This window comes from Zasmidium cellare, assembly GCF_010093935.1.
Source record: "Zasmidium cellare ATCC 36951 unplaced genomic scaffold M409scaffold_4, whole genome shotgun sequence".
Classification (NCBI taxonomy): Eukaryota; Fungi; Ascomycota; class Dothideomycetes; order Mycosphaerellales; family Mycosphaerellaceae; genus Zasmidium; species Zasmidium cellare.
The window spans coordinates 1-20,720 of NW_022986948.1; the positions used below are offsets into that span (position 1 = coordinate 1).

At 53.2% G+C, this 20,720-nt stretch overlaps 12 protein-coding genes across 12 annotated transcripts; 6 read left to right on the top strand and 6 right to left on the bottom strand.

Annotated features, from left to right (window-relative positions):
• Positions 1-1,213: 1,213 nt before the first annotated feature.
• On the top strand, positions 1,214-1,660 carry M409DRAFT_17821 (uncharacterized protein; the record flags this gene model as incomplete). The annotated part of the gene is made up of 2 exons (XM_033804234.1): positions 1,214-1,305; positions 1,354-1,660. The coding sequence occupies 2 exons, from the start codon at positions 1,214-1,216 to the stop codon at positions 1,658-1,660; spliced, it is 399 nt and encodes a 132-aa protein (XP_033672468.1).
• Positions 1,661-2,483: 823 nt separating this feature from the next.
• Positions 2,484-3,125, top strand: M409DRAFT_33007 (uncharacterized protein; the record flags this gene model as incomplete). Its single annotated transcript, XM_033810273.1, has 1 exon — positions 2,484-3,125. A coding segment is annotated over one exon (642 nt), but the record flags the coding sequence as incomplete, so codon positions are not given.
• A 455-nt stretch (positions 3,126-3,580) lies between these two features.
• Positions 3,581-4,786, bottom strand: M409DRAFT_50258 (uncharacterized protein; the record flags this gene model as incomplete). Its single annotated transcript, XM_033811491.1, has 3 exons — positions 3,581-4,231; positions 4,301-4,449; positions 4,573-4,786. The coding sequence occupies 3 exons, from the start codon at positions 4,784-4,786 to the stop codon at positions 3,581-3,583; spliced, it is 1,014 nt and encodes a 337-aa protein (XP_033672470.1).
• Positions 4,787-4,803: 17 nt separating this feature from the next.
• M409DRAFT_17822 (uncharacterized protein) lies at positions 4,804-6,588 on the top strand (the record flags this gene model as incomplete). Its single annotated transcript, XM_033804235.1, has 6 exons — positions 4,804-4,819; positions 5,486-5,525; positions 5,579-5,931; positions 5,984-6,075; positions 6,126-6,205; positions 6,252-6,588. The coding sequence occupies 6 exons, from the start codon at positions 4,804-4,806 to the stop codon at positions 6,586-6,588; spliced, it is 918 nt and encodes a 305-aa protein (XP_033672471.1).
• Positions 6,589-7,018: 430 nt separating this feature from the next.
• Positions 7,019-7,911, bottom strand: M409DRAFT_17823 (uncharacterized protein; the record flags this gene model as incomplete). The annotated part of the gene is made up of 2 exons (XM_033804236.1): positions 7,019-7,765; positions 7,870-7,911. 2 exons carry the CDS (start codon positions 7,909-7,911, stop codon positions 7,019-7,021), a joined length of 789 nt encoding a protein of 262 aa, XP_033672472.1.
• Positions 7,912-8,262: 351 nt separating this feature from the next.
• On the bottom strand, positions 8,263-9,702 carry M409DRAFT_63235 (uncharacterized protein; the record flags this gene model as incomplete). Its single annotated transcript, XM_033815492.1, has 2 exons — positions 8,263-8,400; positions 8,503-9,702. The coding sequence occupies 2 exons, from the start codon at positions 9,700-9,702 to the stop codon at positions 8,263-8,265; spliced, it is 1,338 nt and encodes a 445-aa protein (XP_033672473.1).
• A 577-nt stretch (positions 9,703-10,279) lies between these two features.
• On the top strand, positions 10,280-11,640 carry M409DRAFT_63236 (uncharacterized protein; the record flags this gene model as incomplete). Its single annotated transcript, XM_033815493.1, has 2 exons — positions 10,280-11,422; positions 11,473-11,640. 2 exons carry the CDS (start codon positions 10,280-10,282, stop codon positions 11,638-11,640), a joined length of 1,311 nt encoding a protein of 436 aa, XP_033672474.1.
• Positions 11,641-12,064: 424 nt separating this feature from the next.
• M409DRAFT_17826 (uncharacterized protein) lies at positions 12,065-12,602 on the top strand (the record flags this gene model as incomplete). The annotated part of the gene is made up of 3 exons (XM_033804237.1): positions 12,065-12,178; positions 12,236-12,479; positions 12,532-12,602. 3 exons carry the CDS (start codon positions 12,065-12,067, stop codon positions 12,600-12,602), a joined length of 429 nt encoding a protein of 142 aa, XP_033672475.1.
• A 477-nt stretch (positions 12,603-13,079) lies between these two features.
• Positions 13,080-13,580, top strand: M409DRAFT_50262 (uncharacterized protein; the record flags this gene model as incomplete). The annotated part of the gene is made up of 3 exons (XM_033811492.1): positions 13,080-13,160; positions 13,219-13,486; positions 13,546-13,580. 3 exons carry the CDS (start codon positions 13,080-13,082, stop codon positions 13,578-13,580), a joined length of 384 nt encoding a protein of 127 aa, XP_033672476.1.
• A 790-nt stretch (positions 13,581-14,370) lies between these two features.
• M409DRAFT_50263 (uncharacterized protein) lies at positions 14,371-15,453 on the bottom strand (the record flags this gene model as incomplete). Its single annotated transcript, XM_033811493.1, has 4 exons — positions 14,371-14,620; positions 14,673-14,825; positions 14,884-15,295; positions 15,351-15,453. 4 exons carry the CDS (start codon positions 15,451-15,453, stop codon positions 14,371-14,373), a joined length of 918 nt encoding a protein of 305 aa, XP_033672477.1.
• Positions 15,454-15,782: 329 nt separating this feature from the next.
• On the bottom strand, positions 15,783-17,279 carry M409DRAFT_17829 (uncharacterized protein; the record flags this gene model as incomplete). Its single annotated transcript, XM_033804238.1, has 1 exon — positions 15,783-17,279. One exon carries the CDS (start codon positions 17,277-17,279, stop codon positions 15,783-15,785), a length of 1,497 nt encoding a protein of 498 aa, XP_033672478.1.
• A 2,268-nt stretch (positions 17,280-19,547) lies between these two features.
• Positions 19,548-20,720, bottom strand: M409DRAFT_63238 (uncharacterized protein; the record flags this gene model as incomplete). Its single annotated transcript, XM_033815494.1, has 2 exons — positions 19,548-20,206; positions 20,264-20,720. 2 exons carry the CDS (start codon positions 20,718-20,720, stop codon positions 19,548-19,550), a joined length of 1,116 nt encoding a protein of 371 aa, XP_033672479.1.

Genomic DNA, 20,720 nt, shown 5'->3' on the forward strand with positions numbered 1-20,720 from the left:
AAGTAGAGCTCTTATTACTATTATATATAGCGAGGGAGATAATAGGTCTATATAGGCTATTCGAGTAGATATAGTTTAATCCGGAGTAATAGCCTTATATTCTCTATAATAACTAGTAAATAGTAGGACTAATCTAGAAAAAAAGACTTTAGCTAATATCTAAACTAAAGTACGTCGATATCTATAATCTCTAGCTAAGGTAAATCTATAAAGATAGTAAAGTTACGGTAAGCTAGGTTTAGACTAAAGATATACTTTTAGATAGCTTTATAAAACCCCTATTAATAGAGAAAAATAATTACTTTATAAAGTAGTTAGGCCTAGTCGATCTTTCTACACGGATAGATCTAGGTTACGCTTTAGAAGAGGAATATCCTTAAGATACACAGATGTTATCTAAAGCAGAGTGAAATCTGAGGGGGTGTGTCGTAGGCTAAGGCACTTTGGGAACACCAGTCGAGAGTGTAGAGCACGCTTGCCAAGAAACTAGATAGTTGAGCCCGGTCCACCCGGCCGCGGACTCAGATAACAACAACAACATCACTGCCTTTCATCAGTACCCACTTTTATCCCCATCTTGCATCAAATACATGCAGCTCCCCGCTCATTCCCCTCGAGCCACCCCACTCTCACAAGACCGGCCATATAAGAATGGCAAGACAGTCTCAATGATATTTACACAAGTACGGTCTCCGCGCCGTCTACCATGGCTCCTCCGACCTTATACTCTCAGTCACTTGAGAGTGAAGCAAGTTCGATCACTATCCAATTGCAACAGCTTTACGATTTGCTCGGACGAGATGCTGCGCTCGCCAAACTCGTCCCCTTCTCTATTCAGGTACGCAATCAGCGCGACAGGGACAGGTTCGCCAGACTGTTGGCGTATCCCGGCCCTGATCAGGAAACGCTAAACATCATACACATGGAAAAATGTCGTTGGCATGATGAGCCATCTTCGTTTGCTGTTCGATCCTCGATAGCACACATCGCTACCAATGATCCTTTTGTGCATCTCGCCTCCAGATTCCATCAACTTCGGCACGATGATTCGTAGTCTCGGCTGATGCGAAGGTTTCTGTGCATGGTGTTCGTACAGTTTGGATCAGAACGGGGCAACTGCTCGATAGACGACATAGCCATTACCCTTTGGCTCCACCGGGCTTCATCATCGCCGAGCTACGACGTCGAATACTGGAAAGGCGAAGTGAGAACAATGATTGAGCTCGGCTCACGATACAGAAACATCAACGAACACCTTGGGTATGGGGCCTCTTTGGTGCTTGGAACGACTCTGTCTGAGACGATGTGAGCTCCTGCACTCCCACATCCACATCTCGTCTAACCATCATACAGGTGGACGAAGATTCTGCCAAAGAGTGGCAAGCGGTTCGAGCAGGTCATGGAGCACCTGCGGCAAATTGGGATTCCAGGCATCGCGATGCAAATGAGGTCCACCTTTGAGAGGGTCATCGAGTACGAAATGACTCGGCTAAGGACCCTAGTTGTAGAGCAAGTAGCGTTCATAGAGGAGCAAAACGCCACGTTCCAGGTGGTCGATGGGGTTGATAATTCGTGGTCATACCCTTTAGATGCGTCTTTCGCTGAGGCTGGGATCGATCCACCTGCGCTATGGGGGCCAGAATTTGTATACGGAACTTGAATGGCGGATTCGATGGAAAGCTCATTTGAAAGTTCTAAATTAGAGTCTTACGGATTCGCTCAGGAACTGCAGATCCACCTCAACGCGCAGCTTGGCCATGCCAACCGATAAGCCGAGGTGGTCTGCTCTACAGAATAGATATAAAGCCCGAACCTTTCCACGATACAAGTCTTCGATTCCTATAACGTCGATCCCAGGTCGCCAAAGCTAAACATCGATGGGGGATGATCGAAACTTCTACGAGCTTCTCGCTCTTCTCAGGATCCTCGGCCCTTGTGTGGGACCTCGCACACATGGCACGTTGCGCACATCCAGTTTCGACGAAGCCTTGTACACACCTCTTCGACGTTTCTTAGACCGGCTATCTTGGATGTGCGACTACGAGCCCGGTGGCGATACCGTCACTTCCATAGCCGTCGAAGAGACGGCAGATGGCTGCGTCTTTTGGCTAGCAACGACATACAAATGTGTTCCGGCAATACGTACTCATTTGACGGAAGTCATTGAGCTCTTGAGCAGGGCTCATTGTCTTTCCGCAAAGGATTCGCATGACCTTGAAAAGGAAATATGCAACAAGTGCATCGCTTTTGCGTCCAAGAGGGTGAAGCACTACTCAAAGCTCCTTGTCGGTCTCTTCAAACAATGTCGAGAGGTTTTCAACAGTTCGGATGGACCACTTGCTCGAGATCTTTCACATTTGGCATCCCTCGAGAGTTCTCCTCTCGAACTCTGCACCAAAGCCGACCACTTTCGCGACAGCGAGTCACTCAAACTTCTGTCACGACGCGTTGCATCGACAACATCCCCATCGATTTGGTCGTTTCTCCGCCATTATATTGGTCGTCTCGGGTCGTGGCACCATTCTTCTCGTACTCTTGTATCGTATGCGAGCGAAAGACCGCAGGTTTTCGCCGAGGTTCAAATCACTGCGCGAGCGACGCCAAAACCGATCGGTGTCCCACGAGCAAACGAAACCACCAATCTGCACAGCGTGCTCTCAAGGATGTTTACAGAAGATGAGCAGCTCGAGCTCAAGCGAGGAATAGAGATCCTACAGCGACTACGTGGTTTTGACCTTGATTCGGCATTCCGGGAGGCTTACGCCGACAAGAATTTCAAACCACGCGTTCACGCAGAAGTGTGGCTACTCGAGCATTTTTACTGGAGCGACCTACATTTCCTGGACGATGATCGATACATAGGTTGCAGCAAACCTTCTTGCTACTGCTGCAATCTCTATATCTTAGAGCGCCAAGACAGATCGTCGCAGCGCCCCAGCCATGGCAACGTCTGGACAAATTGGCAGTCACCTCTGCCTCAGGACAGCAGTAAAAGTTTATTCGATGCCAACCTCAGGTCAGCCATGATCTCGAAATTCAAGGAAGATCTAAAGAATCAGATAATCGAGCCTACTACAAATCATGGGCGAATTCCGGACACCACAACTGGATTAACTCTTTCGGACGTGCAGGATATTATTTGACGCTGCCAACAATACGTCACCCTCGTCTTCAAAACTCTCTCCGCCCCCGATGCTGTGATACAGATTGAAGTCGCCAAGGACTATTTACTCTTCCAATGTATCTGTCTCGAGCAGCCGGTGTAGCTGTGGTAACACGCTTTCTCGATCCTATGTCCCCTTGATGGATTATATATGTTATGAATGCACAAGACTGTGTCCAGAGAGCTATTCGACTCAGTCTTAAGAAGAAGTGAACATGCATCTCTTGTGTGCGACTGGAATTTCCACTTACTGTTGTTGAGTCGCTCATTAATAATAAAGCACACCCTTGCTAGTCGGTCCACACTGTCCTCTAGGTAACACAAATAAAAAACTTCCTTGGCTGGGTGGTGTTTCGTTATTATAAATGGATCGCACCATGGCTCCTAAAAGTTGGATCCTAGATCACGTGTAGCTGCCTACGGTAGCCTAGGACTATACAAAGCCATTGCCTCCCGACTGATGTAATACAGCATTCGCTCTTCTTTTGGTCGTCGAAACGTCTCTTGGCGTCGCTGATGCCTCTCCTGGCTTGAAATCTGGAGTGGATGCTCGGCATCCTCTGCTAGAAGCTGCCAGTTCAACGGCTGGCTGATGCGAAGAGAGCCAAATACGAATGGTATCTGTGGCTTTTCATGGGGCGTGCTCTTCACTCGTAAACACAATCCACCGAAGTACCCACGTTGAACGCGTAGGAGGCCAAGGCGTCTTTCAAGCCTTGTTGAGTATGATTCAGCCACGACAGATTTAACTTGCATTAGTATGGAATTGATCTGATGCTCGATCAACCTTGGGCCGTCCAGTTCCCAGCGTGACAGCGGTCGGTCGGCCGACTTCCAAGCAGCGTCGATTTCATAGGCTAGGTCTCCAGTATCATATTGAGATTTATGGGCATCCTTCTGGTTGCATTTCCACCATTGACGCCAGAATCGCTGGGGTCCGAGTTGGATAAGACGGGTGATCAACCACGTCACGCAGTCCAGCCGACAGACATCAGCGCTAGACGAGGCTCTATTGTGATGAGGTCCGAACACATCGAGAATGAGTGCCTGCATGACGAACTGATATCCCTTGAGTTCATTCAGAGTCCATGATTGCACGAACTTTAAGATTCTGAAGCAGATGTCGAGCCCACGGACCTCTTTTTCGACCATGTCTGGTGTCCATGGTGGCTCGCTTGGTGTGGACGTGCGATCAGGCCGACCTATCGTTGTAAGATCGTCGACGGCAAGGCTATTTGCTTGTCCAACGATCCGCCCAAGATGAGCGATGATATGCCAGCCATGAGCTACGCCGTGTCGTAGTTCATCTCCGGATGGGTTTCCAGCAGAGATGGGAACAGGTGAGCTCCTTTCCACGAGCATTGCGGCCAGCTGTTCTTATCTCGGCCACTTCAGCCAGCGCAGCGTACTCCTCCGACCTCCATCTTCCTGATTTGGTTCGAAAATCCGTTTCTGAGTTGGAAAGGTATTATGTGCTACGGCAAGGGCGAGGCTGCTCATGTGCGAGTCTATTAAATTGTTGTAGCTGCGGCATATCAAGCGGAAGCCGAGAAAGGTATCGATGTCCAAGAGTTCGACTATCGCGAGGACAACTTCGCTCGGCAAAGCAACCTGAGTAACCATAGTGTTACGAGCCAGTCATGGGTAGTGGTAATGGTAGGTATATCGTGATGTCGACTGGATCGCTGTACTGTCGGCTCTGGGACTGATATGCGTGGTATTTTGGGCGTGTCGGTGGTATTTAGGTGGAAGCAGGTTACAATCTCGACGTCAGTTTGAGTTAAGCCGTAGCAGGTTCCAGCCGTTGCCGCATGATCTGCCTTGTTCCTTCGTGCAACAGCAAGTGTCAATGCACCAATGGTAGCAGCTTTGTCTTACTCTATGTACTTCCTAAGCCCATTCCCATTCACCCTTAACAGCATACCACATCCCGATGCTGCAAATCTAGTGCCATCGACAAGCAGTACTCCCCGCCGTAAATGTTTGTGTTGGACGATTGATGTGGACAAAAAACGGTAGTAACCAAGGCTGAAACGCCTTCTTTCAGTTGCTTCTCTATGATGCTTGTCGGTAGTTGATAAAGAGACGAGGCCTCTCCAAACTACAGAAGTGCCAATCTTCTCCGAAAAATCTTCTCCCACACATCATCCAACAAATTCGCCGGCAGCATGGTTTGCAACGATATCATGAGGATGGCTCTTGCTTTGATCATATTTTCTTGCTTTGGGCGACCCATGTCAATCTCCCATCGCAAGTCAAACACCACGACCCCTCCCCAACAGCGTTCTTATAGCGTGCCGAGGACTAACAATCCTTGGTCAGGGGACGGCGTGTTTGGTTGGCCCAGAAGGGGGCTCGATGAGTAGGTGAGTCCCAGAGCGTCGTAATAGGAGTGCATTAATGTACCATTGCCAGGGCGGGATACAACTACTACCCTATCTTCTACTGCTTTGATACCGTCGATGCCGCAAGGCAATGGGAGATTGTGGTAACGAAAGCCATAGAAAAATGGCAACTGGCCTTGTACCCATATTCAGGATTGCGCATTCAACTGCATCCATACTGCAGAGGGAACTCCTATGTCACTTGCAACCAGATTAGGAGCCCTACAGACTGGTTCAAAATCGAAGACGGCGGAGGTGAAGGTAGCTCATCGTCCTCGACCGGATACGATTATTACGAACGTAACCCTTACGAAAAGCTCACCCTGCGTGGATACGATGCCCGAACTCACGATATGCTAGTTGTTGACTGCGCCCATGAGCTAGGTTAGAATGATATAATACCTCACAATTCAATCTAGAGTCTGACACTTTATAGGGCACACAATGGGCCTAGGGCACGAACACCAACGCCCCGATCGCGATGAGTGGCTCGAGTTCCATTGCAACAACCTGGCTGGCGCGAGCGCAGTAAGGGTTGGACTTGAACGTCATCGTTTCGCATGACTGACACGCTCCAGGCTCATGACGACATTGACGAAAACGGAGACTCAGACATCGACTTCATTGGCTTGAACCATGACCAGAGATTTGACATGGCGTACGCAGTCTATAGAGAAGTTCTTCACTCTAGCTAACGTTGTTAGATGTACCACTCGCGACAAGGCTGAGAGATACTTTCCGGAGGCCTTGTCTTATATCAAATACGAATATCTTGGCTATCCTTGGACAAACTTCGAGAAGGACGCAGGTGCATTGGACGTCGACAGCATAATGATATATAGCACATGGCAGGCGATAGACGAGGAGCCAGACGAGGAAAACGACTTTGATTACGCTGAGCTGTTCTACTACGACGAGCATGCTAACTTGGCTGCAATTTATCAAGGCGGCAATCTGAGACCTCTTCTAGCAGGCCCGACTAGGAGGAACGTCATGCGAGTTATCTATCTGTACCCCAAGTGGGATGGGCAGGCTGATTGATCTGGCGAGGTGGATCACCGCAATTATGCTACCGCCCTCCTCAGCTTTATAGCACTGGCTAAGTCCAACTTCACAGTATACATTACACTTCAGATCACTTTTTCACTTTGCTCTTGAGATCACTTCCGGATATAGTCGTCTTCAGTCAACTCTACCTGTAGCCTTACTTTTAACATCCTTCCCCTCCTTGGTGATAACTTTACTTACAGACTCACTTCTTAGATGACTAGTCGCTTCATTGCTAGCTTCACTGATGGGCTCACTTTTACCCAGCCTCCAATGCAACGACAAGATATCCACACGTTCAACTCGACACTCGCTAAGTGGTAGTATAGCCGTGGCCCTGCAAGAGAGACTAAAAGACAATGGAAAGGCCTTTCAAGATTGATGTAGAATTCATGCAACACTCAAAAGCCACACACCAACCCCCTCACAACGAAGCCCTCAACCCCCCAAACCCCTCCAAAAACGGCCTCACAGCCTCCTCGAAACCCCCCGGATTATCAATATTTACCGCGTGTCCCGCCTCAGGCACAACAACCTTCCTCGAATGAGGGATCTTCTTCGCCATATACTCGCTCGCCGCCAGGAAAGGCGCATCATCCGCGCCCACAACCACCAAACTCGGAACTCTAATACTCGAGAGAGAATCAATAATCCTCGAATCCCGCTGAGTCAACATCCCCCTAGCCGCGAGCGCGAGACCCTTCGCGTTCCGATGGGAGACCTGCGCGCGCTCGGGGCTCTCTCTGCTCAAGACCGCGAGACCGTCCTTCTCAAACGCCTCAGCCTGTTCGAGCGCATGCGAATTCCACCCCTCCCTCGCAGCATCCTTCTTAAACCCCGGTCCCGTATCGATGATCAACAGCGCCGTACACCGCTCGGGATACATGCGATAAAACGCCAGACTCATATACCCGCCGAGACTCAGTCCGCCGACGACGGCTTTGGTTCCTGTCGTCCCGCAGACGACGTCGAGGAGGGCGCCGATGTCTTCGACCGTGTGGGCTTCGCTGTACGCGGATGGGTCCGAGGGGGAGTCGCTGCGGCCGTGGCCGCGCATGTCCCAGAGGATGAGCTTGAAGGCTGCGGAGAGGGTGGGGATTTGGGCGTGCCACATCTCGGAGGTCGAGGAGAAGCCGTGGGTTAGGAGTAGGGGGCGGCCGGAGCCGTGGACCTGGTGATGAATTGAGTGTCAGCTTTCTATCGATGTGGATGTTTGAGGAGAAGAATGTGGGAATGCAATGCTAAAACGACGTTTCTCTTTCATGACTTGCTTACCTCGTAATATAGGTGCACACCATGTCTGTTTAGCAGCGGCATATTAATTCTACAAGTCGATTTTCCGAAGCGTACAGTAATGATACATTAACAATCTTCAATTACTTCCTCACAAGTCCCGTGTTAATGTCTCTCATACAGGGCCGGAGCCAAGACTGGGATGGGATGAGGTGAAGTGAGTGAATAACGGCGTTGCCTCGGATGAGGGGGACTCGAAGCTGATTGGCTAGAACTTCCAGGGTAGTTGAAAACGGCAGTTGTGACAGCTGGTAAGCAAGCACGAGGCTTGTGTATGAACACACTGGCTGGATTGCAGTGGTCTCAAGGATGACGAAGGGTGAAGTGAGCGCATAGTCGGATCGTACACACATACCAACACAATCGAGTCCAACCTCACAACTCATCCCTCTTCCTCCTCTGGCCCTGCTCCTGCTTTGCATCCTCAACGTCGGCATGGAAGTTCTTCTTCTTTGGGTTCTTGGGAACATCTTCTCGGTCTTCCAGAACGGTTCCATCTCCTCGACTGTGCACCTGTTCTTGCTTCGCATCTTCAACATCAGCTTCGAAATTCTTCTTCTTTGGGTTCGGCGGCTCCTCTCCACGTTCTTTAAGCACGGTTCCATCCCCCCTGACGGTCGGCTGTCGGTCTTGTTGCGCGCTCTGTTCTGCCATTTTTCCAACCTGCTCTGACATGTGCCCTTGAAGTGCTGGATCTTTGCCTAGCTTTGCACCAGCACCACCTGCGCCAACGGGAAATCCGCCCTTCGGTGCGTCTTTGGGACGAGGTTGGCCTCGACCTTTTGCTGATGGTTGAACAATGAGTGGTGGTCGTGAGGATGATATCGAAGCCGACGGTGCCAGTGATGTCGATGCTGGGCCACTATTCACCAGACCGATGGCTGAGAAAATGAGCAGTAGTGGTCGCCCAACGACCCAATAAAGAGCAAAGCTAATCCAGCTCCAGATGAAGAGTGGAAGCTTGATAAAAGGCCCGTAGATGAGACGTCGAAAGACTAGCCAGACAAGTACTGTGGCGACGATGTAAAGGGTAGTCTCGAGGTACCAAGTATCGCTCTTTTGGCTCCGGACGAGAGTGCTAAGCAAGTCACCGGCCTTGCTTAGAACTGAGCCAAGATTGTCGTAGTCTTCTCCAAGTTTCTCAAGGGCCTGTGTCGACTCGTCGAATGTTTCCTGGGCGAACCTCGATCGTGACAGCTCCGTGGATAACAGGTCGTGTGTTCTTCGAAGCGCAGCAGTAACGTCACTGGAAGCGTTGGCTAGGACCTCGTCCTTCGTGAGTTGTTTCTGCTGCTGCTGCCTTCTCCCACCGCCTCTTTGAGAGAAAAGCAGCTCCCTGTCACCGGCGGTAGATCCGTTGGTTGTCTCACTGGCTGCCGCTATCTGCTCGGCCTCTTTCCTGTAGCCTTCTAAGACGGCTTCTCGTTCCTTCCTCTTCGCTTCGTCGCTGGCGACTTTCGCGGTGATCTGGGCGTTCCTGAACTGCTGGCGTGAATGTATGAGCTCTTCCCCTAGCCTGGCTACTTTGGCAGTGAGGCGCGCTTCCTCGCCGTCCCTGGTACTATTTCTCCTCCTCTGCCCCTCTGACTTGTATTCTTCTGCTTCCTGCCGTAGAAACTCAAGCTCTTCCTCCAGCTGCTTCAGACTATCATGGATGTCCTGGGCTAGCTCAACGCGGACTCCGCTGTCGCCTTCAAGAGGCTCTGAGCCTGGCTGGAAGTGGAGCTTGGCTAGCCGGCTGATGAGGGTGTTGGTAGTTCGAAGGGAGTCGGATAGGTCGGTGAGCTGCTTGGAGAGCTCGGCGGTGGCACTCATCGCATTGAAGTGTCGCAGTCGGAAGTTCGCAGCTTGCGGCGGCGAGCTTCGTCTCGTTCGTATGACGTACGCGGGTAATTGTCGCTCGACTTCACGCGGTCATTAAGGTGGCAGCGGTCGTGTTGAGCCTCGTGAATTAGTGCTGGATTATCGAGCAGCTTGGGTCTCCCGTCTAAATCGACTGCACCACGTGGATTGATGTTCATTCACTTGATCGTCTCGTGAAAACGTGGCCGGTGCTGGCTTCAGCGGGTAGATCCTAGTCAGGCACAAGGCGGGCGCCCGCCGAGATGGAGGCGCTGCAGGGTCAGGTCAGCTTGCGAAAGCGTCCACTTGTCAACTTCCCGCACTCACCCTCGATCCGGCCGTTTCGTCCATTCGCTTGCAATATTGACTCGCCAGCCTCGAATTTGGCCTGAGTGATTCCGCCATATATGTTGCGCATCCGAGAAAGACATTGCCACGCGTCCTCAGCCTTGCACGACTAATCAATCGCATTGGCATCCGCAGCTTCGAATCTCCAGCCTTCGGGCTGCACACTCTGCCATTGAACCTCGCCTTTCGATAGACCGCCAACATGCCTTCCAAGAACCGCTTCACCAAGCTAGACGCCTTCACCAAGACCGTCGAAGATGCGCGCATCCGAACGACATCAGGTGGAATTGTTACCGTCGCATCGCTCTTACTTATCCTGTACTTGGTGTGGGGAGAATGGGCAGACTACCGACGCATCTCGGTACATCCAGAGCTCATTGTCGACAAAGCGAGAGGAGAGAAGATGGAGATCCACATGAACATATCGTTCCCCCGCGTACCGTGTGAGCTGCTCACCCTGGATGTGATGGATGTGAGTGGAGAGGTGCAGACTGGTGTGATGCATGGCGTGCACAAGGTACGGTTAAGGCCAGAAAGCGAAGGCGGCGGTGAGATTGAGAAGAAGGCTCTGGATTTGGGCGTGGAAGAGGCGGCACAACACTTGGATCCCGACTACTGCGGTGAATGTTATGGCGCACCGGCACCGTCGAACGCAGCAAAGGCAGGGTGCTGTAACACCTGTGCTGAAGTAAGAGAGGCATACGCAGGCGTCAGCTGGAGCTTTGGCCGAGGGGAGAATGTCGACCAGTGCGAGCGGGAGCACTACAGCGAGCATCTGGACGAGCAGAGAAAGGAGGGATGCAGAATTGAAGGTGGTATCCGAGTGAATAAGGTCGTTGGAAACTTCCACTTCGCACCGGGCAAGAGCTTCAGCAATGGCAACATGCACGTCCACGACTTGGAGAATTTCTTCCATTCGCCGGAAGACATCCAACACACGTTCACCCACAAGATTCATCATCTCCGCTTCGGACCACAGTTGCCAGATGATGTGATCAAGCGCGTGGGTAGCAAAGGCATGGCTTGGTCGAACCATCATCTCAACCCTCTAGACGACCACGAGCAAAAGACGGACGAGAAGGCGTACAACTTCATGTACTTCGTCAAGGTCGTCTCGACTGCTTATCTACCCCTCAACTGGCGACCGACTGGCTCAATCTTGGACATTCCTCACGAGATGGTCGAACTGGGCGGATACGGCAAGGGCGAGGAGGGTAGCATCGAAACTCACCAGTACTCTGTGACCTCGCACAAGCGATCACTTTCGGGCGGAGATGCTAAGGACGAGGGCCACAAGGAGCGATTGCATGCAAGAGGCGGTATTCCTGGAGTGTTCTTCTCTTATGTAAGTCTTTCTCTTGATGTGATCCCACGATCGTCGCTAACTGCCGCCAGGACATTTCACCGATGAAGGTCATCAACCGAGAAACCAGGACCAAGTCTTTCTCTGGCTTCCTGGTAGGAGTCTGTGCCGTTATTGGTGGCACGCTGACTGTTGCGGCTGCCATCGACCGAGCGTTATATGAGGGTGGACAAAGGGTGAAGAAGTACCATAACAACTAGATGTATCATGTTATGCCATGTGTTGACAGGGTTTACGGGCTACTTTCCAGCGACATAGGATCGGTGCAACGGATGGTATCAGGCGTTTGGGCATATTATCTGCTGGTGGCTGATAGTTGCTAGGTTGTCGACAGCGCCCTCGATCGGCGGGGTTGAGCGCTGTGTAGAAATTACACTTGTAGGGGAATCCTTGGTTTTCTCCAGCGGAGTTCACCTCACTTCTTCTCGTTTCACTTCGTTTGCATGTGAGGTCGTTGCCAATGGTCTAGCGCTCTGGAAAGCCGTCTTTTACTTTCTACTTTGGATCAGCAGCCAACATCAATCACAGCCACACCGAACCACTACATTGCGACATACTCTTTCCAACACACATCACAACTGACAACAACAACCACAGCAGACAACACAGCCCACCACCACAACGATGCCTCCAGGCCAGACCATCCCCGCCAACCTCTCCTTCGCCGTCGCCCGCCAGGTCCTCAAGCCAGAGGACATGGAGCGTCTGGCATGCGCCTTCCTCAACGCCACCGAGACCGTCAAGGCACGTTAAATCCTCCTTACCGACCAACCTCGTCGCTAATCGTGTCTACAGTTCGACGCCGACAAGGCCGCCCGCGAGTTCGGCAAATGCAAGGCCGACAGCTTCAAGCGTTCCATCTGGGTCATCACCAAGACGCTCAAGGAGCACGGCGGCGATATTGACGGCGACGGAGATCCTGCCGCTGCTAAGCCGAAGCAGCGGGGACGCAAGCGCAAGGCGGATGGGGATGAGGGTGAGCCGTCGCCGAAGAAGAAGGACAGGGGTGCGAAGAAGTCCAAGGCTGAGACCGAGGAGGGTGAGGGCTCTTTCATGTGCTTTTAGAGAGGATGGTACTGATGGTGGTGTAGATGCCGATGATGAGGCGCCTGTCAAGGCTGAGCGGAAGGACGACGAGAGTTCTGAGGAGAACTTGGTCTGATTTTCGGCAGGAACCAGCTACTACTACACACCAGTTGGAGGATGACTCTGGATCGAAGACGGCCCTCGTGGTGACGTTGGTTCAGCGGATGTCACCAACTATTGCACTCTTGGGGAGGGACCAGCAGCGAGATTGGTTAGCAATACCAGTTCAGGAGACACTACATCACATGCCTTAAAATCAAGTAGTCAGACGAGAGTGAATCAAAATTCCACATCCATCACTTCACCACTCGCGAAAATCTCCGCATGTTTCCACGTTTCAGAATGTTCACTTGAGACCCTGACGCGACTTCCTCATCCGCTGCCCGTCCTACAAAAGCCCGCCTGTCCACCAACTTTCAGATTCCGCCGGACACGAACATCGACTTCAGTTCCACCACGAACAACCTCAACCATCCACACCACACTCGACATTGGCAATATCGACCGAGCCTCAATACACCAACCACACCTCCCTACAACATCATCCGCGACCATGGCCAACCCCATCCAAGGCTGCTCCGATGCCGACCTCAAGCGCTTCGCCTTGTGCTGGCTGTTTGCCGACCGCTCCAACGTACGCCCATCCTCTTCCACACTCACAGAAATATGCACATGCTAACCACACCATCCAGATCACGGTCGACTGGGCGGCCGCCGCAGCCGCTTACGACCCGAAGGTGCAGGTGCAGAGCTTCAAGACCGTCACCGGCCGCGCCGTCACCAAGGCCTTGAGCAGCGCGGGTATCGACGAGGGCGAGAAGCCGAAGAAGGCCGCGGCGGGCAAGCGCAAGAAGGTCACCTCTGAGGCTGGCGCTGAGGACGAGGACGCTCCAAAGCCTAAGAAGGGAAAGGCCGGTCGTGCGAAGAAGGCCAAGTCCGAGGAGAAGGCGCCTAGCGATGGTGAGTTTGCTGGTTCTACATGTTGAGTGTGTGACGTTTTCTGACGTTTTCATACGCAGTCGAGGACAACGGCGAGGGCGACAAGAGCGACTGAGTTGCTGGGAGGAAGACGGCTGCCATCATGAGTATCGACACTCAGACTTTCCCACCGGGCGCGATAGCGTACCTGATGGAGGACTCCGAGCGATCATGCAGCTCCGTACGACGTCAACCTGATCGGTTGATACCAAGCTTCACTATCCTCAGATAGCGAAGGAACACATCCATGTTTCTACTACCTCCTCCCCTTGATCCTCTCCCATTATTCCCAAGACCTCTTCGCCCCGGCATGCATTCCATAGTACGAGCAACGCGCGCCCCCCCCCCCCCCCCCTTCCACATCTTTCATCATCAGCTGCACTCACACCAAATCCTACACCCTCACCAGCTTTCACATATGACCGCCAAGTCCCACTCCTTCCCCAACTCTCCAAAATGCTGGGACGCAAACGCCGCACCGTCAACAAACGAGAACTCTTTATATGAGGGTAGAACCCCTGCCGCGGTAGCGTAGTCGGTCGCGTTGGTGGTTAGAGACACGACTTGTGGATTTTGGGTGATTCGACTTTGAGATGCGTTGTCGGATTTGAATATCAGCGTGTAGTCCTCGGCGGTTCGTCATGCCGGCTCGTGTGGCAAAGGGTCGCAGTACCCATCCGAGTTCTAGTACTGATCGCAGACTGAGGACTCGCGACATCGGCAGCATTGTCGATGGGGTCTGATCAGAAAAAAACTTGGGAGACGTTCGGATCGAGCGCGGGCCTTTCGAGGTGAGGCTATTTCTCCCAAGGGAGGTAAAGGTGTAAAGACATTCTATTATCCCGGCTTATGCTGTGCCACAAAGACTACGAGATGAAGCAAAGGCAGTCGACGCCAATGTAAAACACAAACAGCGGGTAGACCGCAAGGGAAACCCTGTTCTTGACCACGCCACTTCCCCCGAGAATGCTCACGCCGGCTGCCAAAGACCAGAGTCCGAGGACGATGTAGACGGGTATTCTGACGATCATTGGGACTCGGAGGGCGCTGAGGAGGGAGGCGATGACCATGGGGAAGAGCGTGTAGCCGATGATGCAGACAGATTGGAAGAAGGAGCTGGAGAAGAGTCAGCGATTGACGACCATTGGATGTGCTTGGTTCAACGTACATGTTGCCTCCCAAAAGCTTGATCTGCAGCGTAACGACCGCCTCAGCGATCCAGATCATGGCGAACACACCGCTGAAGACGAGAGATCTCTGATCATCTCTCGCGTTCAGACTGAGGAAGAACGACAGCAGCAGACAGAAGAGCAGCGGACCCCTGTACATCAAATCAGCACACGCGCCCACCTCTCCTCCACGCACGAAGATATACATACCAAAGATCCCAATCCCTCAACCCCTCACTCATGCCCCCCTGCAACACAGCATCCGCATCCGGCCACCGTCCCACCAACCCCCGAATCTGCCCCAGCGTATCCCTAGGCCCCTCGCCCTCCCCGCCCATCCCACCTCCACTATTCATCATTCCCCCGAGCAAGTATTTCGGCCAAAGCACCTGCCTCATCTTCTCCCACACCGCGAGCAAATCCCGTCGCAGAGTCTCCCAGACCGACTCGTCGATGGTATCCAGTGCTGCGCGGCGGTCTTCGCCGGGGAGGGCGTTGTTCAGGAAGCCTTGGGCGTTCGAGGCGGCGCGCGTGTTTTGTTGCGCTTGGTTCGTGGTTATGTTGCCCGTGAGCGGGGCGCGGTCGTTGGTGTTGACGGGGTCGTCGAGGTCGTCGAGGGTGGCTGTCAGATTTCATTAGACACTGTATGCGAATCAAGTATCTCTGAAGTGTCGTACCATCATCAGGGTCAATCAGGTCGTCTTCCACTGGAGTGTCGTAGTTGTAGGGGTTCTCTGATCCTCCTGGGCCACTTCCAGGGCCTGGCATCATTGCGGCCATTGTGACGGATTGTATTGTTGGGGAGAGTCACACGCCGAAGGTTGACTCGAATGTGTTGGTGCGGAATTGTGCAGCCTGGGAGGAGGTGACGTTCGTTGAAGCCAGCAAGCAACTTTGGAGCTGCCTGCAGCAGGTCGACGCGCTGCTCCTGACGTCGGGAAGCGCCGCAATGCACTAGTCTCTATGTGGCAATCGCGCCAACGTTCACATGAAAGTTTCCGACGACATCAAAGATCTGTCAAAAGATGGTTATGAGAATACAAGCACATGTTCTATCGAAGTACTTGTACATCATGTTAATCACCGACCAAAGAAGGACCGCCCCCAACTCAATGGTAACCTTGCTGCCTCCGCCTCTCTCTCGCCTCTCTTCTCGCACGTCTGGCTGCTCTCTCTAACTCATCGGCATCCAACTCTTCCTCATCTGCCATGCTAAGGCCGCCCATGGCTTCGGCCAGCCGCTGACTTGCACCCATTGCGCGTTCTTGTTCACGTGCAATGACCCTCTCCCCTCGCTCGAGTATGGTGCTGTTCCTCCGAGCAGAAGGATATTGATGAATTGCGTTCGGAGGTCTCGTTGTGACGGTGGTGTATTGCCTCGCCGATGTTGGTGACGAGGGGGCGTACGTATAATTGCCGATGGATAACGGGCTTGATCGCATCTCCTGATACCGCTCTGCTGACTCCCGTTTTCGGGCGTCTGCTGCTACTCGCTCTTTATCGATGGCCGAACGCTCAGCTTCGACAAGTCGTGCATATGCTTCATCTCGTTGCGTTTGTCGCTCGGCCTCCAGAGTTGCTGCAGCTTCTCGTCGATGGCGTTCTCGCAAAGCCTCTTCGCGTTTCTCTTCACGTTTGCGCAAGTCGTCGGCACGCCTCCTGGCTTCAGCTTCGGCTTCACGGCTGAGGTTGCTGCGTCTTCGTACTTCGGCTGCCGCAAGTATATCGCGCTCGATCTGAGCCTGTTCCTGCTCTCGCAGTATATTCCCCCTCGAGCGGCGATCAGACTGCCGCCTATCGGTTGCCGCAAGTTGCTCTCGTGCTATTCGAGCATCGCGATCATCTTGCTCCTTCTGAAGCTTTTGACGCTCACGTTCCATGTCATCTCGCAGGGGATCAGTGCGAGCTCGAGATTTCCCTTTGTCAGTCGAGCGATGTTTGGAGCCCGATGGAGTTGGATCAAATGTCGCGTGCTTCCTAGTCGAAGGCCGGCGACGGATTGGTTCGGGATCATCAACTTCAGCTGCCGTGCTGGAGATTGAAGCACGTCGGCTCAATGGGGGTCGCTCGTTGTTCTCGGCTCTGGACATGTCCAATGATGGTGGTCGATCATAGACTGCTGATCCTCCAGGTGCTTCTGACATGAAGGGATTCGGTGGCCGGGTGGGTGTGGTAGGCGACAATGTGCCAGAGTGGCGAGCTGATGGCAGTGCTCCTGACATAAGTGGAGGCTCTTGAGTGGAAGGTGGTCTGAACTCTTGGTATACAGGCTGCAGAGGAGATGCAGAAGATGCAGCGCTGTCCACGGGTGATGATGCGCTGGCCCTCGAGTCACGGCCGGAAGAGTTCCTTTTACTGGTAGAAGGTCTCTTAAATCGTTTCCAGTGTTGCTCGCGGCCCCCTCCGCTGGTGGTGATGATGTCTGCGGATGATGGCCGACTTGAGGAGCTTGGCTTGCGTTCTTTGACCCGGACAGACTCTTCGCTTCGAAACTCAACGTGACCACATAGTCTTTCTCCAATGGCGTTGTGGCAGAGACGATGGCTCTCGACAACCTCCCGACGGTTGTCAGAGTGGACGTATGTCTTCCTAGTAACGACACACATCGTGGTTGATATATTGGGGGAAGTAGGGGGTCAATAGTCGGGGGTTTTGTGAGGTGCCCGAATCCTGAGGACACTGATGCCTACTGGCAACGTGACTTGAGGTGTTGGCTTGGCAGAGGTGGCTGATGAATGATGTCGGGTAAGGCTCTCAAATTCGGACGATAACCGCCAATCGTTCCGGGACTGACCGCGAGTTGTCGATCGGAGGGTGGAGGGTAGTGGGCGGCTTTAGTATGGTCGAGTAGATGTTCGGTAGAAGGTGACGAGAGTCGAATACGTGCTGACGGAAGACTTCGTCCAGGCAGCTTGTGTTTAGAAGCAGTACTAAGCCCTATGCGAGAGAGCTTGTTGGATTGCTTCGCGGTGATGCAGATGTACGAAAGAAGGGGCTTGTAATGTAGGCAAACTCAACAATGAATGAAGTATCATGCAGGTGTCATGCAGGGTATTGTTCAGCAACTGCACCGCAAGTACTGTACCTTTCTTGTAGCAGCGGGAAGCCGGACGTATAACAATGGGCATACCAGCGCCCAAGCCGCCTGCAGCTGTATGCCATAATGAGGGCGGCATAATGGCAGCAGTATAGCAAGCGAGGTATTCTCGCGATGCACCGCCATACCTCAAGTCAAAGCGTCAATCCTTCTGACGAACGGATCCTGGGGTGTGTGCCGGAGTAGGAAGGGCAGCAGATTGGAGTAGTGATTGTCCGCGCCGACTAGCCCAAGATGACCTGAGGCTACGCGGTGGTAGTACCGGCCGCGTGAGCGGCAGCAGGCGTCCTCTTTCCTGAGGAACACATGCTGTGTTGGCTTTTGAGAACGCGTGTCGCTGCCGAGCGTCACCTGCGATTACTGCATACCGTCTTTGTGAGCTTGGGGCAGACTTCCTCGTCCTGGGGATGGCAGCACGATGTCCGAAGCGCCGGGTTTGGTGTGTGAGATGCGAAGCTGGTGGTGAAGTGGGAGGAGCGGTTTCACGCTACGAACGAGGCGCGGTCAACGCTGAGCCTCACGCACGGACCACTCGCCCAGCCACTGACCGCCGTGAGAAACCTCCGAACCATCAATCGTCTCTCCTGCACGCGCCATGCACCACCAGCTTGCCGTACACTTGCTGTGGCGACAATTCGCCATGGAGACGGTGTACGCACAGTGTTTGTCAGTGCCCACTAAGCACATATACCTCCAGCGTTCGCCGTTCTGAGCAGCAGCGTTCCACCGCCTCTACACGCCCACATCCCAAGGACGCTCAGGACCGCAGTCGACTTGCAATTGCCACCTTATTTTCGACAGCAAACAATTCCCCGTCTGCGCCTGCCCGGTAGCCATCGTGAGCTAGGAAACGAAATGACCAGCAACGCACGGCTTGTTGGTTGTTCTCTTGCATCACCTGGTGCCGCAACATCACAGATGAAGCAGACTCGTACGGCTAGGCGACACTCACCAACTCGATGGCCCCGCGCCGTGCCTCGCCCATACCCGTTGTTCAACACCCTTGTCCAGCTGAAGGTATTGGGAACCATCGCCTGAGGCTGCGGCTGAGAGGGAGCTATGATCCTTAGGCACCTTTTAGCGCCTGAGGACGCCAGAACGTGACCTCGACACAAGCCACATCGTACATCCGACGAGGTCATGTCTTGTACGCATTCGGAAGGGGCGTCTGTCCGTTTGCAGGGCACCCGTCAAATGCGGCTGAGAAGGTTCGGGCAGGCAGTGTGTATGTTTTCGCATCGACATACCAAGGACAATCTCACATCCTGCGCCACACATCGCCAGTTGCTTTGGCCCCCAATTCTTATTACAAAGATCGAAGAAGCAAGCCACCTCTACGCATGATTGCTCGTGGAACGAGAGAGGAGTCATGTGCGGATGGATGCGAATCCATGTCCAGCTGGATGGCACAAAATCTCCGTGGGACAACTTGTGGCTGAACCTACTTGGGTAACATTCACGACGTTCACTGAACTTCTTCGTGCATTGCTGGTCCCACGGCGACCTCTTCGCGCCCTGTCCGGGAATACGAGGCCAACAGCGTTGACATGAAGAACGAAGACGCCGACGACGCCGGCTAGGTCGATTGGTAATTGCTCGGCAAAAGTATATGTTTACTACAGTGCAGCTCAAGAAAATCAGCTGTCGTGACGGCTTCGCCAACAGTGCTTGGACCTTCCTGCAGCTTCTGAGGTGACAAGCCAGTATCTTGATGGTTCCACTCGGTCTCAGAGCTTTCTCGATCCAATGCACTCTCAGCGAACAAACTCTCTTGTTTCTAAGCGGACGGGTTTGGATACACGGCCAACGGATCCGGGCCTTGAGGGGTCCCCAAGGCCTCCTCGAACACATTCTTCCACCACTCCACCTGTGCTCGATCCGTCTCGAAAGTCCTGAACCCACTGAAGATGGTGGTGTTGCTAGAGTATGGGCTCACGCCGTTCGCCTCATTGAGACTGGTCAACAAAGATGGCGACGAGCCATTCTGCTGTCCATTCGAAGTCAACCAGGAGATGAAGAGCTTCGCCGTCTCCGGCTGGGGTGTGCCCGCAATGATGGCAGCCGTCTGCGGCCACGACATGATGTTCTCGGGGGGCTCAACTGCCTTGGACACGCCCCATGATGCCTCGATCCCGCTGCCTGCAGAGAATGTGAGGGCTCTGGTTGATGTTGTATCGTTGTGCAGACGCTCCAGCTCGAAGATCGGCGTGCCCGTTCCACGGACCCATTGCACATCGTTCGCAGCAAGAGCACGAAGCCAGGAGAATCCATAGCGAGATACGATCAGCGAGAACAGGTAAGCAACCGCATCGTCGTCGTTCGGGTAAGTCAATATCAGTTTTCCCTTCCACTTCGCATCCCCGAAAGATTCGAACGAAGTCGGCACCTCATCCGCCGAGATCTTGCTACTGTCGAAATAGATTGTCCCGAAAGAGTCTGTCACACATCCGAGTCAGCGAACAGCACAACCACCCACACTTCGAACACACTCACAAACAGCAAACGCCAAAAACGCTCCATCAGCATCCCGTTCATTCACCAACACATCCTCAAAATTGCTGGGTTTATAGTACACCAACCGATTCTGCGTCTTCCACCTCGGGAAATCATGCAACGTCTGCAACGCCACAACATCCGCAGGCGGTTCTTCGGTCCCCTCGTAAAACGCCTCATCGAGCCGGGTGTCAGCGTACTTGCTCAGGATAACAGTGAGGTTGAGTGGAATGTCCGGGAACTGTTGCGCCCATGCGGAGCGGATGCCATCACCTTGCGAGCCGGCGTCACCTCCCCAGAAAACCTGGAAAGGGCGGGTGGTGTTGGAGGTGTGTTCGCGGCGTGCGGCAGCATAGATTTCGGAGAGGGTGCGGTTGTCGACGGGGACAGTGGGCGTGTACTGTGCGAGTGCGGACACCGTGGCGAGCGCGAGGGCGCTATGGAGAGAAGTCCTCAT